This window comes from Melozone crissalis, unplaced genomic scaffold (genome assembly GCF_028551555.1).
Source record: "Melozone crissalis strain CALT ecotype California unplaced genomic scaffold, PUWL_Pcris_2 ptg000081l_1, whole genome shotgun sequence".
In the NCBI taxonomy this organism is placed as follows: domain Eukaryota; kingdom Metazoa; phylum Chordata; class Aves; order Passeriformes; family Passerellidae; genus Melozone; species Melozone crissalis.
In genome coordinates this window covers 6,235,196-6,258,052 of record NW_026535858.1, presented here as the reverse complement: position 1 = coordinate 6,258,052, position 22,857 = coordinate 6,235,196, and the positions used below count along the sequence as shown (strand labels likewise).

The 22,857-nt window shown below is 45.6% G+C and overlaps 2 protein-coding genes across 2 annotated transcripts in view; one reads left to right on the top strand and one right to left on the bottom strand.

Annotated features, from left to right (window-relative positions):
• Positions 1-4,743: 4,743 nt before the first annotated feature.
• On the bottom strand, positions 4,744-18,444 carry CRNKL1 (crooked neck pre-mRNA splicing factor 1). The gene is made up of 14 exons (XM_054290524.1): positions 18,370-18,444; positions 18,033-18,185; positions 17,386-17,477; positions 17,129-17,287; positions 16,648-16,814; positions 15,644-15,822; positions 14,861-15,031; positions 13,303-13,494; positions 12,116-12,175; positions 11,265-11,345; positions 9,697-9,936; positions 8,443-8,544; positions 5,961-6,209; positions 4,744-4,996 (listed from the first exon to the last, which is right to left on the bottom strand). The coding sequence occupies exons 1-14, from the start codon at positions 18,415-18,417 to the stop codon at positions 4,829-4,831; spliced, it is 2,061 nt and encodes a 686-aa protein (XP_054146499.1). The 5' UTR covers positions 18,418-18,444; the 3' UTR covers positions 4,744-4,828.
• Positions 18,445-18,588: 144 nt separating this feature from the next.
• Positions 18,589-22,857, top strand: part of CFAP61 (cilia and flagella associated protein 61) — an 88,590-nt gene continuing 84,321 nt past the window's right edge. Inside the window, exons 1-3 of the mRNA XM_054290519.1 lie at positions 18,589-18,662; positions 20,420-20,575; positions 21,226-21,376. Coding sequence (XP_054146494.1) covers positions 20,433-20,575; positions 21,226-21,376 — 294 coding nt within the window. The 5' untranslated portion in view covers positions 18,589-18,662; positions 20,420-20,432. The remainder of the gene's footprint in view (positions 18,663-20,419; positions 20,576-21,225; positions 21,377-22,857) is intronic.

Here is a 22,857-nt window from a genome sequence, read left to right as displayed (position 1 = left end):
GCACACAGATGTATGGATTGGATCATTCAATAATTTCCACAAAGAACAAAGGCAACTCACACTGGAGCAATAATCAGGCCTTCAGTGGAAGCTCCCGCAAAGAGTTCTGTAACTCGGGAACATTTTTTTTTTTTCCCCTCTTTTTAATTTTGTAGTTGCCCTTGTTTTCTGCCATTTATTATTGGTTTTCACTTTGTGATTCCCTGAGCCTTGCACAGAAAGAATGCTTGATCACTTCTTCTAAAAACCACCGATAAGAAAATTAAATCCCTTTGGCATCACTGCACAGAGTAGTTGCATAACAAACTGAGTATATATAGAAATTGCTTTCCAAGTATTTACATAAGAGCATGGAATAACACAGATGTAAAAAAAAAAAATCCAACTCAATTTACAAACCAGCCCTGCAGTGCTTTTGTGTCTGATAAAGTGGAGCGAGCGAATCAGCTTACCAGTGGTACACAGGGAATATTAGTCTGGTGCTATTTACATAACTGGGAAAGAAAGATTAAAATGGGGCAGACAAGTGTGTATAAAGGGTGATTTCCTTGTCTTGGAGAAGATCCTCTGTCTGGACAGAGTCTGGCATAGAAGCTGATGCTTTAAAATACCCCAAGCTGTCCAGAATCTCCTCTGATCTTTTTGTGCAAATTGATGCCAGTTCTGAGATCAGAACTCCACAGACACCTCTGCAAACTCTTCTCAACAGTCTCAGTCACAACATCCAACAGGAAATCCCAGGTTTGTTCTACCAACCTCTCTAAAGACTGAGCAGCGCAATCATTTGTCTCCAAAATGTTCCCATAATTTCAGTTCTGGGACTTGGAGCATGCTGGGCACCAAGCACGTCAGTCCAACCAAATGTAAAATCCTCTTATGAATAAATGGCTCCTCTTGAGGACCTTTAGATTCTGAGCTCAGCCTAAGGGTGCTGTGCACGCTCCCAAAGGAGAGAGCACTCACTGGTGTTGGTTTTAACTAAGCTGCACCTTGGGCGTGTTATGTTGATGCCACCCAAACATCAACCCTCAAAAACCCCCCAAAATCAGCTTTCCTTCTTCTGATCTCTCCCTCTGCAGCATCTGGGTCCAAATAGCATAGAATAGAACTTAGAACTTAATAGAATCTAATTTATTTCCTTCTGGACAGTGATGGAACAAACAGGCCTGTGGAGTTCAGTTCAGCCTTCTATCACTCTACATGCATTAAACATTAGATCTGCTATTCTCCTCCTGGTAGGGATATGAAAAATGCACTGAACAGTCCCAATTTGAATTCCACAGCTATCCATAATGCTCTCAAAGGTTTCTATTCTTTTCAGATGTCACCATGACACTTTCCTGAGAAACCTCATAAACCTCTCCCTCTTCCCTTCCTTACTGGCTGCCTCTCACTGGGTGCAAATTCCCCACAAAACTGACAGATTCCTCCACTCCCAGACTCCCCCAAATGGAAAGAATCAGAAATCATCCTGGGCAGAGCCAACCTTAGCTGAGCCCTGCATGGACATTCATGGAGAGAGCAGAGACATTTGCTACAGACTCTGGATGCTGCCCCAGGCCCTTACCCTCTCCATGAAAATCAGCATTTCCCAATGTCATCCAAATGGATACACCTAACTCCCAAAAAGCATTCTCTGAACACACTTCACAGAATAATGCTGGGAAGGAGTTGCAAAGCTGCCCCAGACCATTAACAGAGATGTTACATTATCACAGCCAGGAGCAAAAAGAAATCCCTGATCTACATCTCTCTGGAAGATGACTTCTTGGGAATTCCACCCCAACAACAACGGCACTTCTCCCACCCATGCTACCCTGAATTTGTCTCTTCTAATGTTACACATTCAATTTACTCACATTCCCATGGAACAGCTCAGATTTTTCCCTATTTCTACTCAAGGGTCTCACTGCGGAGCTCCTCCTCTTTCCCTGAACATCCTTGTATCCACTGGGGATTTGCCCACCCTTGTGCCGGGAAACTAGGAGGAAACAGCTCAAATTGCCCTCAAATTGCCACCAAGAGAGTGACAGAAGCCCTCACCTCCCACTGAGGAAGGACATTCCATCCTGGTCCTCAGATTTATCTCGTTCCTGAGCTCTTGTGGCAGCAGATAAACCATCCACTGATAAAACACAACTTGCAAGCACACACAAGCATTTATCTTCTTTCAAGTGCAGCATTTTATTGACTGATGGTATCTGCAGAAGTGGAATGAGCACAAACACTTTAAATCCTTCACGGAGAAGGATATTTTTCATAGAAAACAGGTGAAAAGGCGGCTTCACAAAAGATGCTGTGCAGAACAGAGTCAGGACATTAAAAATATGCTCCCTATAAACCCAAGGGTAGCCTGCAGCCTGTGAACTCACTAATTTCCAGACCCCAACACAGCAGCAGCTGTTGCTCAGTTGGTGGGAGACAGGGACAGTTTAAGTTGTGCCACACAAGTTCCAGAGCATAAAATCTGTTTACTCCTAACTTAGTGATGGAGTCAGCCCTCTCTTAAACAAGCAATTCCATGTACAAATCTGGTTTGAAAATAGCTGAGCCAGAATAAATGCATCCTAAATCCCATAAATTTCCATTGCCCACCCTGTGGACCAGGTAGCAGTCGAGCTGATCACTTTTCCATGACAAAAATCCACACTCTGCCTTCCCTCTTCCACATGAAAACCTGATTTTTACAAAAATCTTGATTTTTGCGAGATCTAAAGGCGTGCCATTCTCCCAAAGCCCCTCAGGTGCCAGGTTGCTGCAGGGTTAAACCTTGGGGTGCCATTTCCCCACTGGGGTGTCCCCCTTCTCCTTTCCCAGCCTTTCCAGCAGGAATGTTTCTCTCCCACTCAGCCTGGTGATAAATCCAGGCATGGACCAGGAGGGCACTGGGGTTTCATAAGTTAAACATGAGGAACAGCAGCTCTGCAGGAGCAAGGCAGATGGACATAAATCAAATGGGCAGGAATATTCCAGTACCTATTAGAGCACAAGCTCAGAGAGGACAGAGGCTACAAAGCATTGAGAGAACCCAGAAGGGTTTGGGTGGGAAGGGACCTTAAAACTCATCCAGTGCCACCCCTGATATGGGCAAGGACACCTTCCACTATGCCAGGTTGCTCCAAGCCCCATCCAACCTGGATTTGGACACTTACAGGGATACAGGGGGTGCTGTATCCTGTGCCAGGGCCTCAGCACCCACACAGGGAAGAATTCCTTCCTTCAGTTCAGCAATGTGAGGGAAAACTGTTGCTGTAGATCCCTGGAAAACTGAGTCCCACTCTTGAGCTTGGCTCCTCCATTTTGGAAGTGTGCAAAAAGATTGATGCTGAAATTGCTCAGAGAACACTTCAGGTTGATGCTGGATGGAACAGAGGCATGAGTCTGGGCAAGTGCTCCTGGAGAGTTGTGACGTCTCTGGCACAAGGCTTCTGCTCCACAGGTGCCTCACACACTCCAAGGGAAAGGAGGGCAGAAATCTGTGTCCATTACCACTCCTGACGTCATGCTTCAACCGTGGAACCACTCGCTGCCCAGAAGTCACAGGAGCAGAGAGGTTTTGCTTTACTTGTTATGGAATAAAAACCTCCTGTTTGCCCTTTTCAAGATGGGCTTGTAACAATGGGAGGGCAGAGGGAGAGAAATGGGGTGGGAACACGGCTGTGGAAGGAGAAAAATCCATTAAACCCCCAAGTCTCACTATTCCAAAGGGGGAATGGTTTCACTCCTGGAAGTGCTGCATTCAGGGTGTCAGTCCAGATCACTCCTCACAGGAGTTTCAGGGCTTGAAAAGGCAAAAAAATCCAAATCCTGTTCTTACAAACAACCACCCCACGATAACCAACCTGGCTTGAAAATCCAAAAGTCTGGTTTTTTAACAATGGCTCTTATTAAGAGAGATAATACCAGCAACTGGCAGAGTACGCGGCAAAGCTGGCAAAAAAGAGGCAAGGTTCCACCTTCAGAAAAGGAAGGAATTCCTGGAAAATGCAGTGCAAAAACAAAGAAACAAACAAACCTCTCCCCACAGACACAAAATAAAAGCCGCCCAAAAAAACCTCACCAAAATACACACAAGAAAACAACCTTAGCACCACTGAAAACTCCGTAACAAATTAAATTAAATGAAATTAAAAAGCAGAGATAGGGAGTAGAGCAGAGGGAAACATCAAAATGAAGTGTGAAAAGCAATGGGGCACAGAGCAGCAGGAGGGATTGAAAGAGGGAAAATAGAAATGGGATTTACAATGTGATGGGGTGTGGGTCAGCAGAAACACTCAGGGATGAGAGGGCAGGGGAGGGGAAGCACGTGTTATTAGAGGTGCAGGAGGGGCAGAAAAATCTGCTCTGGCCAGATCTGGACAGGTCAGAGTGATTTGATGCCCAGCCCAGAGCAGTGACACAGCTCTGCTGGGCTCTGCCAGCACATGGAAGTGTTCAAACAAACACAGACTGAATTTAACAAGATTACTGGAGCATTCATCAGGGGTGATGGCTGGAGACCTCTCTCACTCAAGGTCTGCTGCCCTGGCACAGTGATGTCCTTGAGCAGTGCTGGGATAGGCTGTGGGAGCCTTGGACAGGTCCTTGTGCTCAAAGTGAAGTCACTGCCCAGTTCTCCCAGCTCTCCCATCACCGGTGCCAGCTGCAGAGCCCTTTAACTGATGGACACCTGCAGGAATGTTCATGGGAATCCACCCCAAGATGGTGCTCGTCTTCCACACAAAATCCACCTCAAGTCAGTAATACTAAAACTCTCCAAATACATTTATTTATCACCAATGAAAATACTGTACAATGGCCCAAGAAAGAGGTGGGAAAAGGCAAGGAACTAAGTCTGGCTTTCATCAATGTCCTTGTCAGGATCCATGGCTGCAGCTTCGCTCTCCTGCTGCTGTTTCTTCCAGAGCTTTGCCATAGCCAGGAGTTTGAGGTTGGGCTGATTGGCAGTGTCTTCTGGGAAAATGTAATCATAGTACTCCTCCCATCCAGCATCAGACTAGAGAGAAAAATACCACAGAGTGAGGTTAATTTGCATGTTAATGTTGGCTATTAGGAGGTGCTTCTAACAAGAAAGAGAAATTAGAGTGTCACTGTAGGACATGAAAAAACCTGTTCTCAAGGTGAAAATAGGGAAGTTTAATTTCTGACTCTAACATTTATAGATTTCCAAGAGTGACAGTGGATTGGAGGGTGAAAGTGCCACCTCTCCAATAACACTGGACAAACCAACAGTCCCATCACTTTTCTCCTCTTCTATAAAAGAATGCAAAATGAGAGGAATAGCGGATTTGTCTTTACAAACAAGCTGCGGGTCTGCTGGTAGATAAAACCAGCACTGGGAAGTAAAAGAAAAAATGGGAAGGATTCCACTGATTGATGAACGGAAAAAGATATTTGCTTTTACAAATAAACTTCAGGTTTGCTGATAAACTAAAAAAGACATTGAGAGATGAAAGAAACAATGGGAAAGAAAAACCCCTAAATTCCATAAGAATTAAAAATTAAAAGGGAGGGTCATACATTAGAGGGAAATCTTTAGTATCAGGCATATTAGGGAGTCTGTACCTCTCAAGTGCCTCAGCCAATGGGGAAAGAGAGAAGGGAAATGTGGCTGGGAAATTGGGATAAAAAGGGAGGCTGTGTCCTCCAAAAATTTGAGAGATCCCAGGGGAATGCCCCATGGCCTCTCCCTTTATTCAAATAAAGCTAGAAAGGACTCCTCTGCTTTTTGGACATAAACATCTGGTGTTTGTGGATTAATTTTCCTAACAAAAACAGTAAGTTCTTTACAGAAAGTGTGTGAAAAATTTTGTTACAAGAATGTAAACATCAGAAGGCTTAGAAAACCTTAAAAAATCAGTGTGACATTAGAGAAATAACAGAAAATTAAAGCCCATGTTTGCACATGTGCACAAATCCACCGAGGGCACACAGCCACTACTGCCACCACTTTTCCTTACCCCATCTTCGGCCTGCAGCTTCCTCCTCTTCTTTATTTTCTCAGGCATCAGTTTGTCTATCCTCTCCTTGGTGGCATCGGTGCCAAACTCCTCCTCGAAGCTCCTCCAGGCCTCGAGCAGCATGACCCTCTCCTCCTTCTCCTCGCAGCTGCGCATGGCCTTGTTGGCCTCCTCGTAGACCTGCCGGCAGCGCTGCAGCCGCTCGCCCTGCGCCGCCGACAGCTCAAACTGCGCCAGGCTGATCCACACCTGCGGGCACAGCACAGAAACACAGCTCAGACTGCGCCAGGCTGATCCACACCTGCGGGCACAGCACAGAAACACAGCTCAGACTGCGCCAGGCTGATCCACACCTGCGGGCACAGCACACACACACAGCTCAAACTGCGCCAGGCTGATCCACACCTGCGGGCACAGCACACACACACAGCTCAGACTGCGCCAGGCTGATCCACACCTGCGGGCACAGCACACACACACAGCTCAGACTGCGCCAGGCTGATCCACACCTGCGGGCACAGCAAAGAGACACAGCTCAAACTGCGCCAGGCTGATCCACACCTGCGGGCACAGCAAAGAGACACAGCTCAAACTGCGCCAGGCTGATCCACACCTGCGGGCACAGCACAGAAACACAGCTCAGACTGCGCCAGGCTGATCCACACCTGCGGGCACAGCACAGAAACACAGCTCAGACTGCGCCAGGCTGATCCACACCTGCGGGCACAGCACACACACACAGCTCAGACTGCGCCAGGCTGATCCACACCTGCGGGCACAGCACACACACACAGCTCAAACTGCGCCAGGCTGATCCACACCTGCGGGCACAGCAAAGAGACACAGCTCAAACTGCGCCAGGCTGATCCACACCTGCGGGCACAGCACAGAAACACAGCTCAGACTGCGCCAGGCTGATCCACACCTGCGGGCACAGCACACACACAGAGCTCAAACTGCGCCAGGCTGATCCACACCTGCGGGCACAGCACAGAAACACAGCTCAAACTGCGCCAGGCTGATCCACACCTGCGGGCACAGCACAGAAACACAGCTCAGACTGCGCCAGGCTGATCCACACCTGCGGGCACAGCACAGAAACACAGCTCAGACTGTGCCAGGCTGATCCACACCTGCGGGCACAGCACAGAAACACAGCTCAGACTGCGCCAGGCTGATCCACACCTGCGGGCACAGCACAGAAACACAGCTCAGATTGCACCAGGCTGATCCACACCTGCGGGCACAGCAAAGAGACACAGCTCAAACTGCGCCAGGCTGATCCACACCTGCGGGCACAGCACAGAAACACAGCTCCAGCCTCTGCTCTGTGCCACCACACCTGCGGGCACAGGCTACAAACAACAAAGCAGCAAAGGAAAATAATAAAAAAGCAAAGATCAAGGCCAGCAGGTGCCCAGAAAATCGGTTTTTTCACATGAGATTCGCCCCACTTCAGCCGGACTCTGTGATGGTGTTCACAGGGGTCCAAGGATGAGGGAAGAGATGAGGATCTGACTCCATGTTTCAGAAGGCTTGATTTACTACTTTATGATATATATTATATTAAAAATATACTAAAAGAATAAAAGATAGGATTTCATCAGAAGGCTAGCTAAGAATAGAAAAAGAAGGAATGATAACAAAGGCTTGTGTCTCGGACAGAGAGTCCAAGCCAGCTCCCTATGACTGGCCATTAGTTATAAACATTCAACATGGGCCAATCACAGATGCACCTGTTGCATTCCACAGCAGCAGATAATCATTGTTTACATTTTGTTCCTGAGGCCTCTCAGCTTCTCATGAGTTAAAAATCCTAAGGAAAGGATTTTTCATAAAAGATGTCTGTGACAGGACACAGCATCCATGTAAGGAATGTGTGTGAATGCCATGAGACAGAGAGAGAGAAACAGCAAGAGTTTCTCACAGGGGCTTGTGAGAACTTTCAGGGAGTTGTAATGATGTGGTAACTTGTTAAGTATAAACAACCTGCAGGTAGTGTTTTTCTACTTCATCTTTCTGTTCTCCTCAAGGATGGAGTATGAAGAAGGTGTTTTTGTTAGTTAGCCAATCCAACAGAATCTATCGTATCACTCTATAAAACCACGTGGTTCTCTTGAATAAAGCCTTGTCTTGCTCTTTCTACAACATTGCCTCTCGCCTGTTCCTGTGTCATTCTCAAGACAGCACAAGAGTGACAGATGTGGATCAATTTCTTGTGTCTGTTTCAAGTCATGAGAAATCTGTGTGAATTTTGTCAATGACAGCACCAAGCAACACAGGAAAAATCAGTTTTCCTTGCAATGTTTTAGCAACCAAAGCTGCTCAGCAAAGAGGGCTGCTTGGAAAAGCTTCTTTCGCCTGAGATAGACCTGTTGTTGTATGGAATTCAGGAACTTCCCTCCCCCCTTCAGAGCCTGAACCTGGGTTGATGTGAGCCCAGGCAGCTCAGGCCTTCCCTGTGCTGGGTGCCCACACCCACCTTGACGTGCTGGGTGCGCTGCAGCAGCCGCCGGTAAAGGTTCCTGGTCTTCTCAAACTCCTCCTGCTCAATCTCAAAGTCAATGTAGGATTTCCACAGCACCTGCAACAGAGAAGCCTCTCATCATATCCATTCCTTAGCACACTGGGAGGGGAAAATACAGATAAAGGTAAAATTTCGCTGAGAAAATGTCACCGTCATATTTTCTGAAAAATCCCTTCGCCAGGATTTCTTCTCCTGGGAGGCTGAGAAGCCTCAGAGAAAAATTAAAACAATAATTATCTGATCTGCTTCTCCTGTGCTTTGCTGCTTTGGAATGTGGTTTGGACATTGTTTACCAATTGGTCATTGTTTCATTGGTTTCATGGGAATTGTTTTAACTTAATGACCAACGATGTTCAGGCTGTGTCAGACTCTGGAGAGAGAGTCACGAGATTCATTATTATCTTTTAGCCTTCTCTAAGTATTCCCTCTCTATTCTTTAGTATAGTTTAGCATAGCATGTTTTTATATACTATAATATCATAGAATAATAAATGAGCCTTCTAATACATGGAGTCAGATTCAAATAATTCCTCCCAACAATGGGGAACTCTGAAAATACCACAAGAAAAGTTTCAGGGATCAGGGTGTTTGGTGGCACAGCCTGGGATTAGGGCTGAGCAGCACCAAACCTGGTGCCCATCAACCACTCACTTTCACTTCATCTTTCATCTGGTGGATTATTGACATTGAGAGGAATAGTGGATTTGTCTTTACAAACAAGCTGTGGGTCTGCGGGTAGATAAAACCAGCACTGGGACATAAAAGAAACAATGGGAAGGATTCCACTGATTGATGAATGGAAAAAGATATTTGTTTTTACAGATAAACCTTAAGTTTGTCAAAAAATGAAAGTAGACATTGAAAGATGAAAGATACAATGGGGAAGAAAAACCCCTAAATTAAAAATTAAAAGGAAGTTTTATACATTAGAGGGAAATCTTTGGAATCAGGCGTATTGGGGATTCTGTACCTCTCAAGTACCTCAGCCAATGGGGAAAGAGAAAAGGAAAATGCAACCAGGAAATTGGGATAAAAAGGGAGATTGCATCCTCCAAAAATTTGAGAAATCCTAGGGGAACAAAGCCAAAAAGGACTCCTCTGTCTCCTTTTTGGACATAAACCTCTGGTGTTTGTGGATTAATTTTCCTACCAACACGTTCATCAGCCACACTGTGCAATGAATACCTTAACTCAATCCCTCCTGCTCACCTCAGGCATGTCCAGCCTGGGCTGGCCGATTGCCAGCTCGTAGATGGCCCTGGCACGGTCAATGTCCCCAAGGATGGTCTCCAGCTCAGCAAATTTAATCCAGGACGTGCAGTTTTCCGGTGCAAACTCCAGGAATTTCTCATACAACTTCCGGCACCGGTCAAATTCGCGCAGCTGCAACTCCAGCTCAATGTAGCCTTTAAACAGTTTGTTTTTTGGGCATTTGCCTATGGATGTCCCCTGTTGTGCATTAAAAAAAAACAAACCAAAAAACAAAACTCTTAGTGATCTTGCAGGAAAATAAAACCCCCACTTGATTTTTTAAGTGTTTGAACTACAATTTGTTTTTTTGCACAGTACCAGTCTGGCAGGTAAGCAGCTCCCAAGCATCTCATAAAACAAATTACACCAAACAAACTGTGGCCCCACACTGTTCCTCCTGGCACAGAGAATGGCTGCCCACCCCTGCCTGCTGGCTGGCACCAATGGACAGGTGGAGAATAATGTCTTTACAAAGTATTTTCATTCTGATACACCTCAGTCTCTGAAGAAAACTGTCTCTCCTGAGCCAAGCTGTGAGAGGCAATTCTGGATTCTTAGTCAGAGAAACTCTTAAAATAAGAGTTAAGAATGGGCTATATCTGAGACAGGCTGTAGTGAGCTTGGCCTTGGAGTCACTTCTAAAGAGAATGTGGCTTCTGGTCCCTGAAGCCAATGTGAGGCAACTTGAGACAGAATTCCCTTACCACAGTTCTCCTGCACTATGTTCCTTAATGTTTAGTGCCTTGGAATTTATGAAAAATGGAGGAAATCCAACTTCAGATTATTAATTTGGTCACTGTTATGGGCCTCCAGCTCTGCAGATGCCACTGTATTTCAGAATATGCTCAGTTCTTCTCCATGTGCCCTCCATCACTGTTTGGGTGGAAACCCCATCAGTTTGCTCTTGAAAGTCAAACCACCCCAACTGCTACCAACACTGGCTTTCTCTCAAAATGCCTGATGCTATCCCTGAGCTTGCTAAGAATATCTGAACTGAAAGGAAGTTTTTTATTTCAAAAGATGCCATTTCTTGCTGCCCCATCACACCCTGCTAACCCCTCATGCTGATACTCAGAGTGAACCTGCTCAGCAGCTCCTGAGCCTGCCTGAAATCCCAGTGATTGCCTTTGTCAGCAGCTGGGACTGGCACACAGCTTGGCAGTCCTAATTTCCTAGAGGCAAACCTCCCATTCATCTACAACGCTTTTTAAAACACAATTGTTAGAACAAGTATCACTGCAAGCCATCAGCAGCAGCTAAGAACTTGTAAGAGCACTGAGCTGATGTGGGTGCTCTGCATTCAGAGCAGCACTTTGTGCCTCTGCCCGGGGCTAATTCATCAGAACAAGCCACATTTCTTTTTAAATCATACATGACAGTAAATGCTGGCCCCTGCAGACTTCTTGGATGCTTTATTTTAAGTGGATTAAATCAGCAATTTAAAAAGGACAATTTAAGATCTTTTAATGCCGTTCCTGTGTTACTATTAGTTAGAGAAGTCAATTATGGCTCTGACAAAAGCTTACCAAAGCCCTTCTGGCAAGGGGCAGGTTCTTCTGTCGAATTTCAAACTGTGCATACAGCAGCCACATTTTAGCGAACGTAAACTAGAAAAAAAAGAACAAAGTGCTATTTAGGCTGGAAAGTCAGTATATAATGCTGTACAAGTTGCTTTAAAAAATAAGCATTCTGTCTATACAAGATATGACTGCTACTGCAGGTAATCTCATTTGATCTCAGTGTTTTCCTGCTGAAATGTTTAGGGTTCATTATCTAAAACAGGACAATATATTGGGGTGAAAGCAAAAATGGCCAGGACAGAAGTCTTTTAAACTGCAGAAAATAGTTTTTTAACCAATCATCAACTGGCAAAACACAAGCTATTGCTGAATCAATTATTAGCTAATCAGCTTTTAATAACCAGAGATTATTCTGACACTCGAATGACACAATAAATAACACACTAGAAAAAAAACTTGAACAAGGATTTTCTGACATTCCAAGGCAATGCAGTTGAAAAGGTTTGGCCACAAGGATATTTTAGTTAAAGTTCACAAGCAAAAAAAAACCCAGAAAACCCCAATCAATTGGCCTTGAAGACCAATTGCAATGGGGAAGACAGACCTGAAAGCTGCTTTGTCAAACAGCTGCCTCAGGGGTGATGACCATGGAGGCCCCACTGGAAAACCATTTTGGAAGGTGTACATTTTGAGAAACTGGAAGGGATACTTGAAGTCTTAAGCAAAGTCTTCATGAACCCACTAGCAGCCATTTGGAGCTGCTTACACCCCTGAATGCAGCAGGAGAAGAGAACTAAAGGATCTTATCTAGGGCATTTTACCCCAAAAGTCAAGCCAGACTGATGGAGGAGCCATACCTTCTTGTGGGGCAGGAGCTCAAGGCATGCCTGGTACACCTGTCTGGTTCTCTCTGCATCCTGCAAGAACAGGCAGCATGTCAAACACTTTGTTAATCAGCTGAGATCATGCTGAATTTGAATCTTGCAGTGACTGCAAAACTGCAGAACAGTATCTCAGTCAAGCTGCTTAGAATCTGCAATGCTTATCTACTTACTTTGCACAATTCAAAGGTGGTAGCTTCTGAATCAACAAGACTCACCTTTTGAAAGCAAGGCTCAGTGCTGGGAAGCCAACAATAAAACAAGGAGTGTCTGGGTTGTGGGAAGAAAAATAAGTCTTTTCCTTTAACAGACACTGAACAAGTTTTCTGTACTCAGAGCAGCTCTAATGTTCCAATAAATACTTGCACAGCCTCTAAGATCACAAGAGCAACAATGTGGCTGCTTCACAAACAGTTTCTGTTAACTATAAAACTATTTCACAAGTTCAGGTAACAGTCTGCCATGGGCAGTTCAGCCAGGGCCACCAGAAATCCCCACTCCTGCATTTGTTATCAGCTGTTTCTGAATGAATTGGGGAAAACAAGTTTGTTTTTTTCCCCTCTGATAAATGAGTAATGCAATGATTGACTCTCACAATTAATGGACAAATGTGATGTATATAGGTTAAGAAAAGTTTATAGATTTATAATTATGCTGTACCCCTGGCATGGTTATCAAGGGACAAGGGGAGCTGGGACATCTGGGAGGGCTGGCTTGTCACTATGGTGACATCTGACCTCCAATCAGGATTTGGGGAATAGATCTCCACCACTGGACAGTGAAGAAGCGGTGGATGGACAGAACTTTGGGAAGGGCTAAAGGGTTAAAAGAGAAAAACCTCCATTGTGAGGGGACTGAGCACATGGCAGGTAAAATCTTTTGCCCCCAGAGCCATAACCTTTTTTCTTTATTCAGTCTTCTGTTGTATTTTTTATAAGGTTTAATAAACCTTCCTAAACTCTGAAAAGTGAGTAGCTATTTCTCACAACCTCCCTTATGCACAGGAGGGAAAACTGGAAGAGGAAAAATTCTCTGTATTTAAATAGTAAAGCACGTTACACAAAACTGGTAACACAGACAACACTTAACTCTCGGTTTACCCATTAAAACACCAGCAGCTATTTCCTATAAGGAAAGGAAAACCCCAAATTGTCACTACTTGCCTTTGCCTCCAGCTCCTCATAGAGAGCATAGTTAATCCAGAGGTAGATGTACCTCTTCCAGTGGCGTTTCTCCTGGATGGGGGGCACGTTGGCGATGGCTCTCTCGTACACCTCCCGCACGGTCTCGGCGTCCGTGTCGCTCTCCACCAGCCGCAGGTAATCGAACCACGCGTCGTAGTTGTGGGGGTTGGCCTTCCACACACAGGGGACAGGGGCAACAGCAAGCAAACTGCAGTCACTACAATGGACAGAGCCTCATCCTTTACTTAGACGAGTAAATTCTCCTTTAAATTTCCCCTTTAAAACAGATCACTGGAATATTAACGAAAACTGTCACTCTTGGGGATGCTGATGGTAGAGCTTTTGGGTTATAGGTGACTTTGCTTTAAATTTTGTTTTTATGTTGCCTTCAGCATTGTCTCAATGAAGGTAATACAAGTGTGAGAAGGGATGAGGAGTCATGAAATGCTCTTGGGTTATAATTGACTTTGCTTTAAATTTTGTTGTTATTTTGCCCTCAGCATTGTCTCAATGAAGGTAATCCAAGTGTGAGAAGGGATGAGGAGTCATGAAATGCTTTTGGGTTATAATTGACTTTGCTTTAAATTTTGTTGTTATTTTGCCCTCAGCACTGTCTCAATGAAGGCGATCCAAGCAAAGAGCGAGAAGGGACAAGGGGTGATGAAATGTGCAGTGTGGACTGAACAGCAGGCAGGTGTGTTGAAAATAGGTTAGAAACTGTTGTAAAATAGTTGATAATCGTTAAGCATGTACTGTTAGTTTGGTTATGGTAAAAGGGGTTAAATAAAGGGTAGTTATAAGAAATACAGTACTCAACGTACTGTATTACACCTAAGTAAAGTGCATCACTCCCCAAGCAAAATGAGCCAACCTGGACAGAACTTAATGAGCCAATCAAGCACCTAAAACCTTAATGGAAATGAAGGATCCAAAAAGAAACCAATCCAAAAAATCCAAAGGGACAAAAAACAGGACAAAAAGACCCAGCGAAGCAGTGCAGCTCCACCTGGAACCTTGGGGACATGGCTGCTGAAGCAGCCCCAGCGCGACGGGAACGCTCCTGCTCTGCCCGTGGGCCCCCTTGCTTTAGGCCTTTCTTTTTATTAAAATAAATAGAAGACACTTTAGTACCAGGAGTCTGTTTCCATTTTTAACAAGTGTGGCACAGGTGTTTTCTCAAAAAAAGGTTTTTATGCACAGGTAAGGCGTCCTGTAATGGCCATTCCCTAAGCTAAGTAGTAACTACAAGCTAAACTGCATTATCCTTAAGGGTACCAAGCCTTGAGTTCAATCCAAAACCCTCACATGGCACAATCTAGATTAGAAAGCAGAAACAAAAAAAGCAGAGAATTAAGATATCATTCTCTGCTCCAGGGATGGAGTTCTGGCTCTAAAATGAACATTCCCTTGGTGGTTTTTTTGGACTGACTTTCAAGGGTAACTTGAAACTCATCAGCCTTGATATCACAAAATACTCATGGTCCCTTAAGCACCAGCTGGCTGAACAGTGAGCCTGGAGGGTACCTGTCCCACATACCTTCACCTCCTCCTCATACTGGAATCTCCTCTTGCTGACAATGATGTCCTCAATTCCCCTCCTGTCTCCAAACTTCTTCTCAAAGATGGTGTAATTCTTGAAGAGATTCTGGGCATCCTGCTTTGGAATTCTATCCAAGGCATACTTGTAGATGACTCTCACTCTTTCAAACTGAAAATATTAAATATAATTAGAAAAACATTTACAAAGCAGTTTCTGTCCTCCCTGACAGTTTTTCAATGAGCTTTTGGTAATATTTAATAGAATATAGAACCATGGGACATCCTAAGGTAAGCAATTGTTTTAGAACAGGACAAACACAGATCTCCCTGAAGAGTAAACTTTGAGAGGGAAAAAATAAACCTGAAAATGCCAGCCCCTATCATCTCTTCTTAATTTACAGGTTTAGAATATTTAAATTTAAGAGGTTGTGGTTTGGGGTTCACAGAATGTCTTTAATTTCATAACAGCCTGGGAACATTAGAGGCTGTGAAAAACATCTGGACCAATCCAATTTTTTATTATGCAGGCACAAAACTTTTCAGAACCTCTCTAGTGTGAGGACACAGGTTTGAGCCAATGCTCTTGGTCTTGGTAAGATCTCCCTTACAGCACATTCTATTGATGTCACCAAAAGGCAACTAGAGGTGAGCAAAAAACAAAAACTGTCCCCTAATTCAGACTACAATCACGAGGTGCTGGGAACTGCAAGTATTGCAGTGAAGGTGAAATGCCTTTGCTACTCAAGGAGAAACATTGGCACGACTCAAATGAAGACCTTACCTCCTTCTGGTTCTCCTCAAACTTGGCAAAGGCCACGTACAAGTGCTCATCCATGTGCTCCTCCCCAAAGAACTCCACTGCCCTCTCGTACACCTTCCTGGCGTGGGCAAAGTAGCTGTGCTTCTCCTCGAAGCGCGCGTACTTGATCCAGTTCTTCACCTCGGGGTGAACCAGGACAAGTGCAGCTCTTGTTAAGGAAACAGCTCTGCCTGAGTGGCACAGCCCCTGCTGGGCTCTTCCCAGGGACATCTCCCAGCATGGCACACACGTGGGAAGAAGCTGGGAAGAAGACACTGACAGGTATAAGCATGGAAAACGTTTTTTGCCTTACTGTGAAGTTAAAAAGGGAGAAAGGTCAGTGTGATGGTGTTCACAGGGGTCTCAGGTTGAGGGAAGAGATGAGGATCTGACTCCATGTTTCAGAAGGCTTGATTTATTATTTTATGATATATATTACATTAAAACTATACTAAAAGAATAGAAGAAAAGATTTCATCAGAAGGCCAATTAAGAATAGAATAGCAAAGAATGAATAACAAAGGTTCTGTCTCGGACTCTCTGTCTGAGCTAGCTGGGCTGTGACTGAACATTAATTAGAAACATCCAACATGAGACCAATCCCAGATGCACCTGTTGCATTTCACAGCAGCAGATAATCAGTGTTTACATTTTGTTCCTGAGGCCTCTCGGCTTCTCAGGAGGAAAAATCCTAAGGAAAGGATTTTTCATAAAAGATGTCTGCGACAGGTCAGGGAAAATCTGAGGAGAAACCCAAAACAAAGGATGGCTACAAAAGCTGGGTGTAAGAGCAGTGCAGTTGAACAGACACTGTTGTGGCAGGACCCACAGCCACTGCACTGCATCTGGAGGCTTTCCCTAAACATGCTTTTAACACCTCCTGCTGGCTCATTCCCAGCACACCACAGGGAAAAGCAGTACAGTGACGGAATACTTGGGAAGGAAATACAGAATGGAGACGTTAACCCAGGCTCTGGAAAGGATATATCTCTCATAAATGCTTCGTGCTCTGTCCACCTCCTTGTATCTGAGCTCAAAGTTGATGTAGGAATGCCAGGCTTGCTCCTCTGGCTGCCACTCCATCCACCTTTCAAACACCTGCCGTGAGCCAGCGACGTTCCCCAGCATCTCCTCCATGTACGTGTACTTGTACCTGGCCAAAGCAGATGGAGGTTCTGCCATCACATGGTGAACTCATCCACTAAGGGATTTCTGGAGTGCATCCCTGAGCTCCCCTCACCCCAGAAATGCCTGTAAGCACAGCAGTGACTGGCAGCATCCAGGCACACCAGCATCCTTCTCTCCCAAGGATCCTGCCACTTAAAAAGCACAAAACCTTCCCAAAACTTCAACTTTCCTCCATTTTTTCCCACACTAGCCTGAAGACTTGGGAGCAGCAGGATAATCTGCACAACCCCAGGTGGGTTTTTGGGGCCAGAAGGGGATCTCAGTGCTCAGCCACAGTACCAGAACTGGTTCACCCTGGGCAGGGTGGTGATGGCCCGGTCCCAGATGTTCCTGGCGTGGTTGACCTGGCGGTTCTTCATCTCCATCTCGGCGTATTTCAGCCAGAGGGTGACGTTCCTGTAGTCCACATCCAGGGCACGCTCGTAAATAGAACGGGCTCTGGAAAACAGGAGCACAGAGCAGGTAAAATGTGCCTCCCAGGCTTTGGTGTGGGTCTAAGAAAGGTTTGTAAGAGATGCCTGCAGCTGCACTGTTACCTCTGGATTTCCTTCAGGCTTTCCTCCCATTGTGCGTACTTTATCCAGTTACTGATAACAGTCCTGTTCTTTCTGATGTTATCTTCAAAAGTCTGAGGAGAAAGTTACATCTGTAAGTCAGAAATCCTTCTGCAGACCCCATTCAGATAAAAAACAGCTTATTATATATAACCATTACAATAACCATTAGGAATATGCTCACTTTGCTCAGGCATTTTCAAAGCAAAAAGCCAAGCAAAACTATGGATAAATCTGCATAAGCAAAGCAATTATTTAAAAATAAGATCTACAACTCAACACTACTGTAATGTTATTTACTTTGCTTGTTCATACTTTTATAGTGGCTGGCCAGATACTCCTGGTAATGAATAAAACACCTTTTAATTGTGTAAGTAATTACTGTTTCAGTGTTCTGAACATAGACACGGGGGTGATGTAGCTTGCTATCAGATCTTGTCAAGCAACACATCTTTAAATTGCAGGTTCTGCTAAAGAATAGCATGAAAAAGGGTTTTTAAAGAATTGGTGTCCACCTGGAAAGTCCTCAAGGAATAGGGACTACATCTTGTTTAAGTTAAAAACAGTGGAACTGTAGTGTTTTATGTGAGTGTCGAGATTAAACTAGTTTGTTTGTTTTTTTACTGTACCTTCCTCTTCCGGAGTTTATAGTCATTTAACTCTTCAACATCTGTGATCTTCTGCTGCGGAGGCGGTGGGAGAAGCTCGAGTTCCCTCTCCTTTGCCTCTCTCAGAAGCTGCTCCGCTGTGATCTGAACTTCGGCGGGTGCTTTATTTTTCACCTGCAAGGCGAATACAAGGGGGGGGGGGCTCAGCTCACGTTTCCCAACGCAGCACCGCGACCATCAACTTCCTCCGGCGCCTCGCTACGGGCCGGAGCCCGCCGGGAGGGGAAGGTTCGATGCGAGTGGGGATTGAGGGGGATCGAGAGGGATGGAGGGGTCCCGGGGGGTCCCCGCCGCCCACCTTGGCCACTTTGGGGATGCGCTGCTTCCCGGCCGCCGTGGACGCCATCTTGCCGCCGCTGTGCGCGCAGGCCCCGCCCCGGCGCCCCTGACCTCACGCAGCTCCGCCCGTGCGTCGTTGCCGCGGTAACGGCGACGCGTCCCCGGGCGGTAGCGGCGGCAGCGGCGGTGGCAGCGGGACTGTCCATTCCGTCCGTGGGACCGCCTGTTCGGGCTCGTCTGTTCCATCTGTCCGGGCTTTCCTGTCCTTGGGACGCTCTGTGGCCGCTTCGCTCCGCGCCGGGCACGGGGCAGGTGAGTTGCCGGCGCTCCGCGGGGCGCCCCCTGGCGGCTCGGCGGTGTGGGTCTGTGCGCGTGCGGGGGCGTGGCCCGCCTGCCTGAGGGGGCCGCTCGCGCCCGAGGGTCCGTGAGGCCGCCTCGGGGGGTGTCCATGGACAGCCCCGGTGTCCAGCCCCGGTGTCCAGCCCCGGTGTCCAGGGGCAGCGCAGGTGTCCAGCGCAGGTGTCCAGTCCCGGTGTCCTGCCCTCGGTGTCCAGGCCCCGCCCAACCCCGCGGTACCGCCCCCGGTCTGGCCCCGCCCCGCCCCAAGCCGCCAGGGATGCCCCTTAAGAGCCGCCCGTCCGCAGGCTTCTATAGATCTTCAGAGCCCTCCTGAGGTATGTGTGTGGTCTGTGCTATAAACACAAAAAAAAAAAAACAAACCCTTGTAGAATCTTAGTTGTGCTTCAAGAGTGTTTGTGTGAGGAGGTGGGAGGGAACCCTCTACTCCTGCTCCGCGGGATGAGGGCAGGAGCTGCTGTAGGAACAGCGCATTTCCTTACGAGAACGGTATATTTTTACTGTGAAAATGCTGTTTTCGCTGCCTGCGGGAGCGTTCAGGGGAGCCGGTGGAGATGCGGGTGTATTTTTGGGGTTTTGCGTTAAGTTAAACAATTGACTGTGATAATACAGCAAGCGGCTTTCCGCAGTGTAAGTTATCTTAGTGCGCTGAACTTCAGCCGATGAATAGCCCTTTAAAGTTCGTGTTAGCTTTTATTTGTTAAATTGACGCGTGTTTGTAGGGGATGTATAGCTTCAGGGTAATTTCAGGACTGGCTCTGGAATGTCCTGTTTGTCTGTGAAAGATGTAGGAGCGCATGTAACTCTATTTGTGTTTAAAAGGTGCGAAAATATGCATTTATTTTGGTTTTTCGTTTTAGCTGGGAGTTGGGATGCCTAATAACTGAGCATCACTTTTGCATTTGGAAGCGGCATTTGTGTTTGGCAGAGTGCTGAGATTGCTGAGCTGGTCTAGGTGTGTTAGTTTAGACTTTTCTTTCTATTTTTCTAGTTAGTGCTGCTATATTTTGCACACATATTTAAGAAATTGCGGGAAGCCGTTGTTTGGTCGCTTTATTTCACGTCTGATTGCCGGCTGCAGTACTGAGCAGAGACACACAGCTAAGGGTGTTAGACCCGAGGGGATGCTCGCAGGTGCTTTGAGGATTTGCTGCCCTGTGCGTTCTAAAGTTACTGGACGGGACAACAAATCAGTCAATGCAGAACCACAAAAAAACCCTCTTTTTTTTAAACTTTTTTTTTTTTTTTCTGTGTCGCAAAGTAGAACTTTGAATTCCTTGAGGAATTTAAGCCCTGCTATTGACCTCAAAAGAAATTCGAGGAGCGGTTTTGCACAAAATGCAGCTAACTCACCTGAAGCTGCTGTTTAATCAGGAGGTTGTGTCCCTGATTGTTTGCAGCTGAGCCTCCCACTGAAGGCCTTTGAGCTTGAAGTTCTTGGTGATGAGCTGGTTTGCATGCAAATGAATCAATAGAAAGCAGCTGTAGCCTATTAAAACAATTAGGATCCAGCCCATAGGAGTGATTGCCTGCTGCATTTCAGGTGTGCCCTGGACAGGCATATTTGTGTGGGGGTATGCAGGAACCAGGCACCAAATCCATAGGAGCTGCCCCAATTTAGAGTTGTTATGGAAACCCCCCTGAAGTGGCTGTGTGGGGCAGGGGGTGGCAGTGGGATGGCTGGAGCCAGCAGCGTTTTCCTTGGTTCTCAGGGCAGCCGGTGGGATGGCCACGGTGACCTCCTCAAGTGGAAATACAGAAGTGGTCACTGTCAGAAGAACGGAGTCACGGGATGTCCCAGCCATTATCAGCCTCTTCAGCTCTGTCACAGAAGATGTGTTTGGAAGGATGGATGTCACTTACCTCTTGTAAGTAATGGTGTTTTGGGTTGTCACCTCTTGGGAAATTACACTTTAAGTAGCTGAAAACATTCTGAGCCTTGACACGGTGTGACAGAATGACTTTTTATGCCGTTTCTAAAAATGGAAAGAAAATCTACTTTCATGTCTGTCATGTGCATGACTGTGCAAACTTGGGTCTCTGCTATGGTGGACAAGGTTTAATTCTATACTAGCTTCCTTTTGTAAAAGCTCAGAAGAAATGCTGTTGGAAAAAAAAAACAATCAGCAGACAGGCTGTGTGACAGATAGGTGCTGGTGGGTCACTTATATTTTCCCTCCTAATAGCAAACATCCCAGATAACAGCTGTTTGGGGAAAAGGATGTGTGAAGAACCATACAAATGGAAGGGAATGCTCAAGTCTTGCATCTGAAATTTACTAATATGATTGAGGATTTGAAAACCCACCTGAGTTTTTTTAGTGTTAAAACATAAATGTGTGGGATTGAAACAAAAATTCCAAGTTAGCATGTGGATGATGAAGTTAAATATTGAGGCATGATCCTGGGAACCCTCTTGAACATGGCTAATTTTGCTGTTCCAGCAGGCTGAATTCACAGTCAGTCACTTTTCTATGTGAAATTTCTTCAACTTGTGCAAAATTAAATTGTTTTAATAGAGAACTATCAAATCTTGCTTTGACACTCTGCAATGAGAAGAATGAGGTTATGGCACATACTGCCTTTCTGGACTATCCAAATTGGAACATCACTGATCAGGCTGAATGGGAACCATTCCTGCATGAAAACTACCCCAACAATAAGTGCACTGTAAGTAAATTATGTGATTTTAGTTGAGTTTTCATTTAAGGCTCAGGTATGGCAAATACACGTGGGTGTCTACAGTCTGTTTCTGGTAGATTTGAGGCATTCAGGGTACAAAAGGTGATGGAGTCCTTGTCAAACCCTGGTGCTGGCAAGGGGAACCTTTGTTCTGCAGTGAGCTTGGTCAGTGCTGGTGGGGACACTGCTGCTTGTGACTTTCTGGTAGGATCTACAGACTAGAAACAGCCCCAAATGCTCCCTCATCACCAAGTCAAGCTGGGAACTAGATTGTGGGACTGTTGAGAAAATACAGAAAATGTTAAATCCCAAGCACTCTAAGGTGTGCAGCATGTGCCACAACAAGGTGTTGGCAGTGCTGCAGTTATCTCTGGGCATTTTATTCATCACTTACCCAGAGTCATCTGTGATAAGCAGTATCTTGGCGGTAAACTGACAAAAACAGTGTTTGAAAATGTGTGCTCTTAAAGGAAATACCACCAGTACAACCAAAGTGCATTTGCAAAAAGGACCCGTGGTTTCCTTGTCATGGACTTTGTCCCTTGAGTGGCACTTTGTTGGCAGCCACTTCATTCAGGGTACAGCTGCAGCTGCTGGGGGGGTTCTGCTGAGCTGTGATCTCCCTCAGACTGTCTGGTGGCTCTGCAGATCTGCTGTAGGGGCCTACAGAGAAAAGACAAGAAAAATTAATTACTGCTCAGAACCAGTAGTGAAAAATACCTTGAAACAGACAGGCAGCATTCTATTTTTCTAGAATGGCATTTATTTGCTAAAGGAGGTGTAGAAGATTCAGTGTTTTATGCTTCTGCATTGGCAGAAGCTCTGAACATTTTCTGGGGTATAATTTGATGAGATGTCATTGGTAAACTGTAGGTTAAATCCATGCAGGTGTGCTTTTCAAAACTGAGGTCATCTGAACATAGGAATTCTGTGAAGTGTAGTTGACTGTCTTTTTCCTTGAGTGCAGAAATAATTTCAGGGTCTGAAGTGGCAGTTGACTTGTGAAGATGCTTTACTGGATTGTCTGGTTGCCAGCACTATTCAGAAACAGTTACAGTCCATGTCTGGTTTACTTGGTGTCCTCTCAGACCTCAACAGTAATATACATTTTTATTTCTTCCCTTTGCTTCTAAAAAACAAACTGCCTGATGTTTAGGGATGTCATTAGATGTTAGTTACAATAGCTTGTTGTCCTCATGCTGGTCCATGTACTGCAGCCTCTATTGAAATCATTGTTGCTCTTAAATTGCTGAAGTTTGTTGGTGCCTCTAGCTCTGGTATTTTAATGGAACATTATAGTATTCAGAACATCTCAGGTTTTCCATTTAAAGTATTTTTATCTACAGGCAGACCTGTAGATAAAACTGACCCAGCACTTGTAATTAATATGCTAGAGAGCAGCTGATTTAATAGCCCTTGCCATTCCAGCACAGGGGTTTTCCATGTTTACTGGAGGTGCACAAGATAAA

Coding starts and splice junctions, on each gene's coding strand:
- CRNKL1 (XM_054290524.1), bottom strand. CDS start 18,417: ATGGCGTCCACGGCGGCCGGGAAGCAGCGCATCCCCAAAGTGGCCAAG. Junction 15,823..16,647: donor ACGAAGCATTTATGAGAGAT/ATATCCTTTCCA, acceptor CAAGAGCTGCAC/TTGTCCTGGTTCACCCCGAG. Junction 4,997..5,960: donor AGCTGCAGGCCGAAGATGGG/GTAAGGAAAAGT, acceptor TTTTCTCTCTAG/TCTGATGCTGGATGGGAGGA.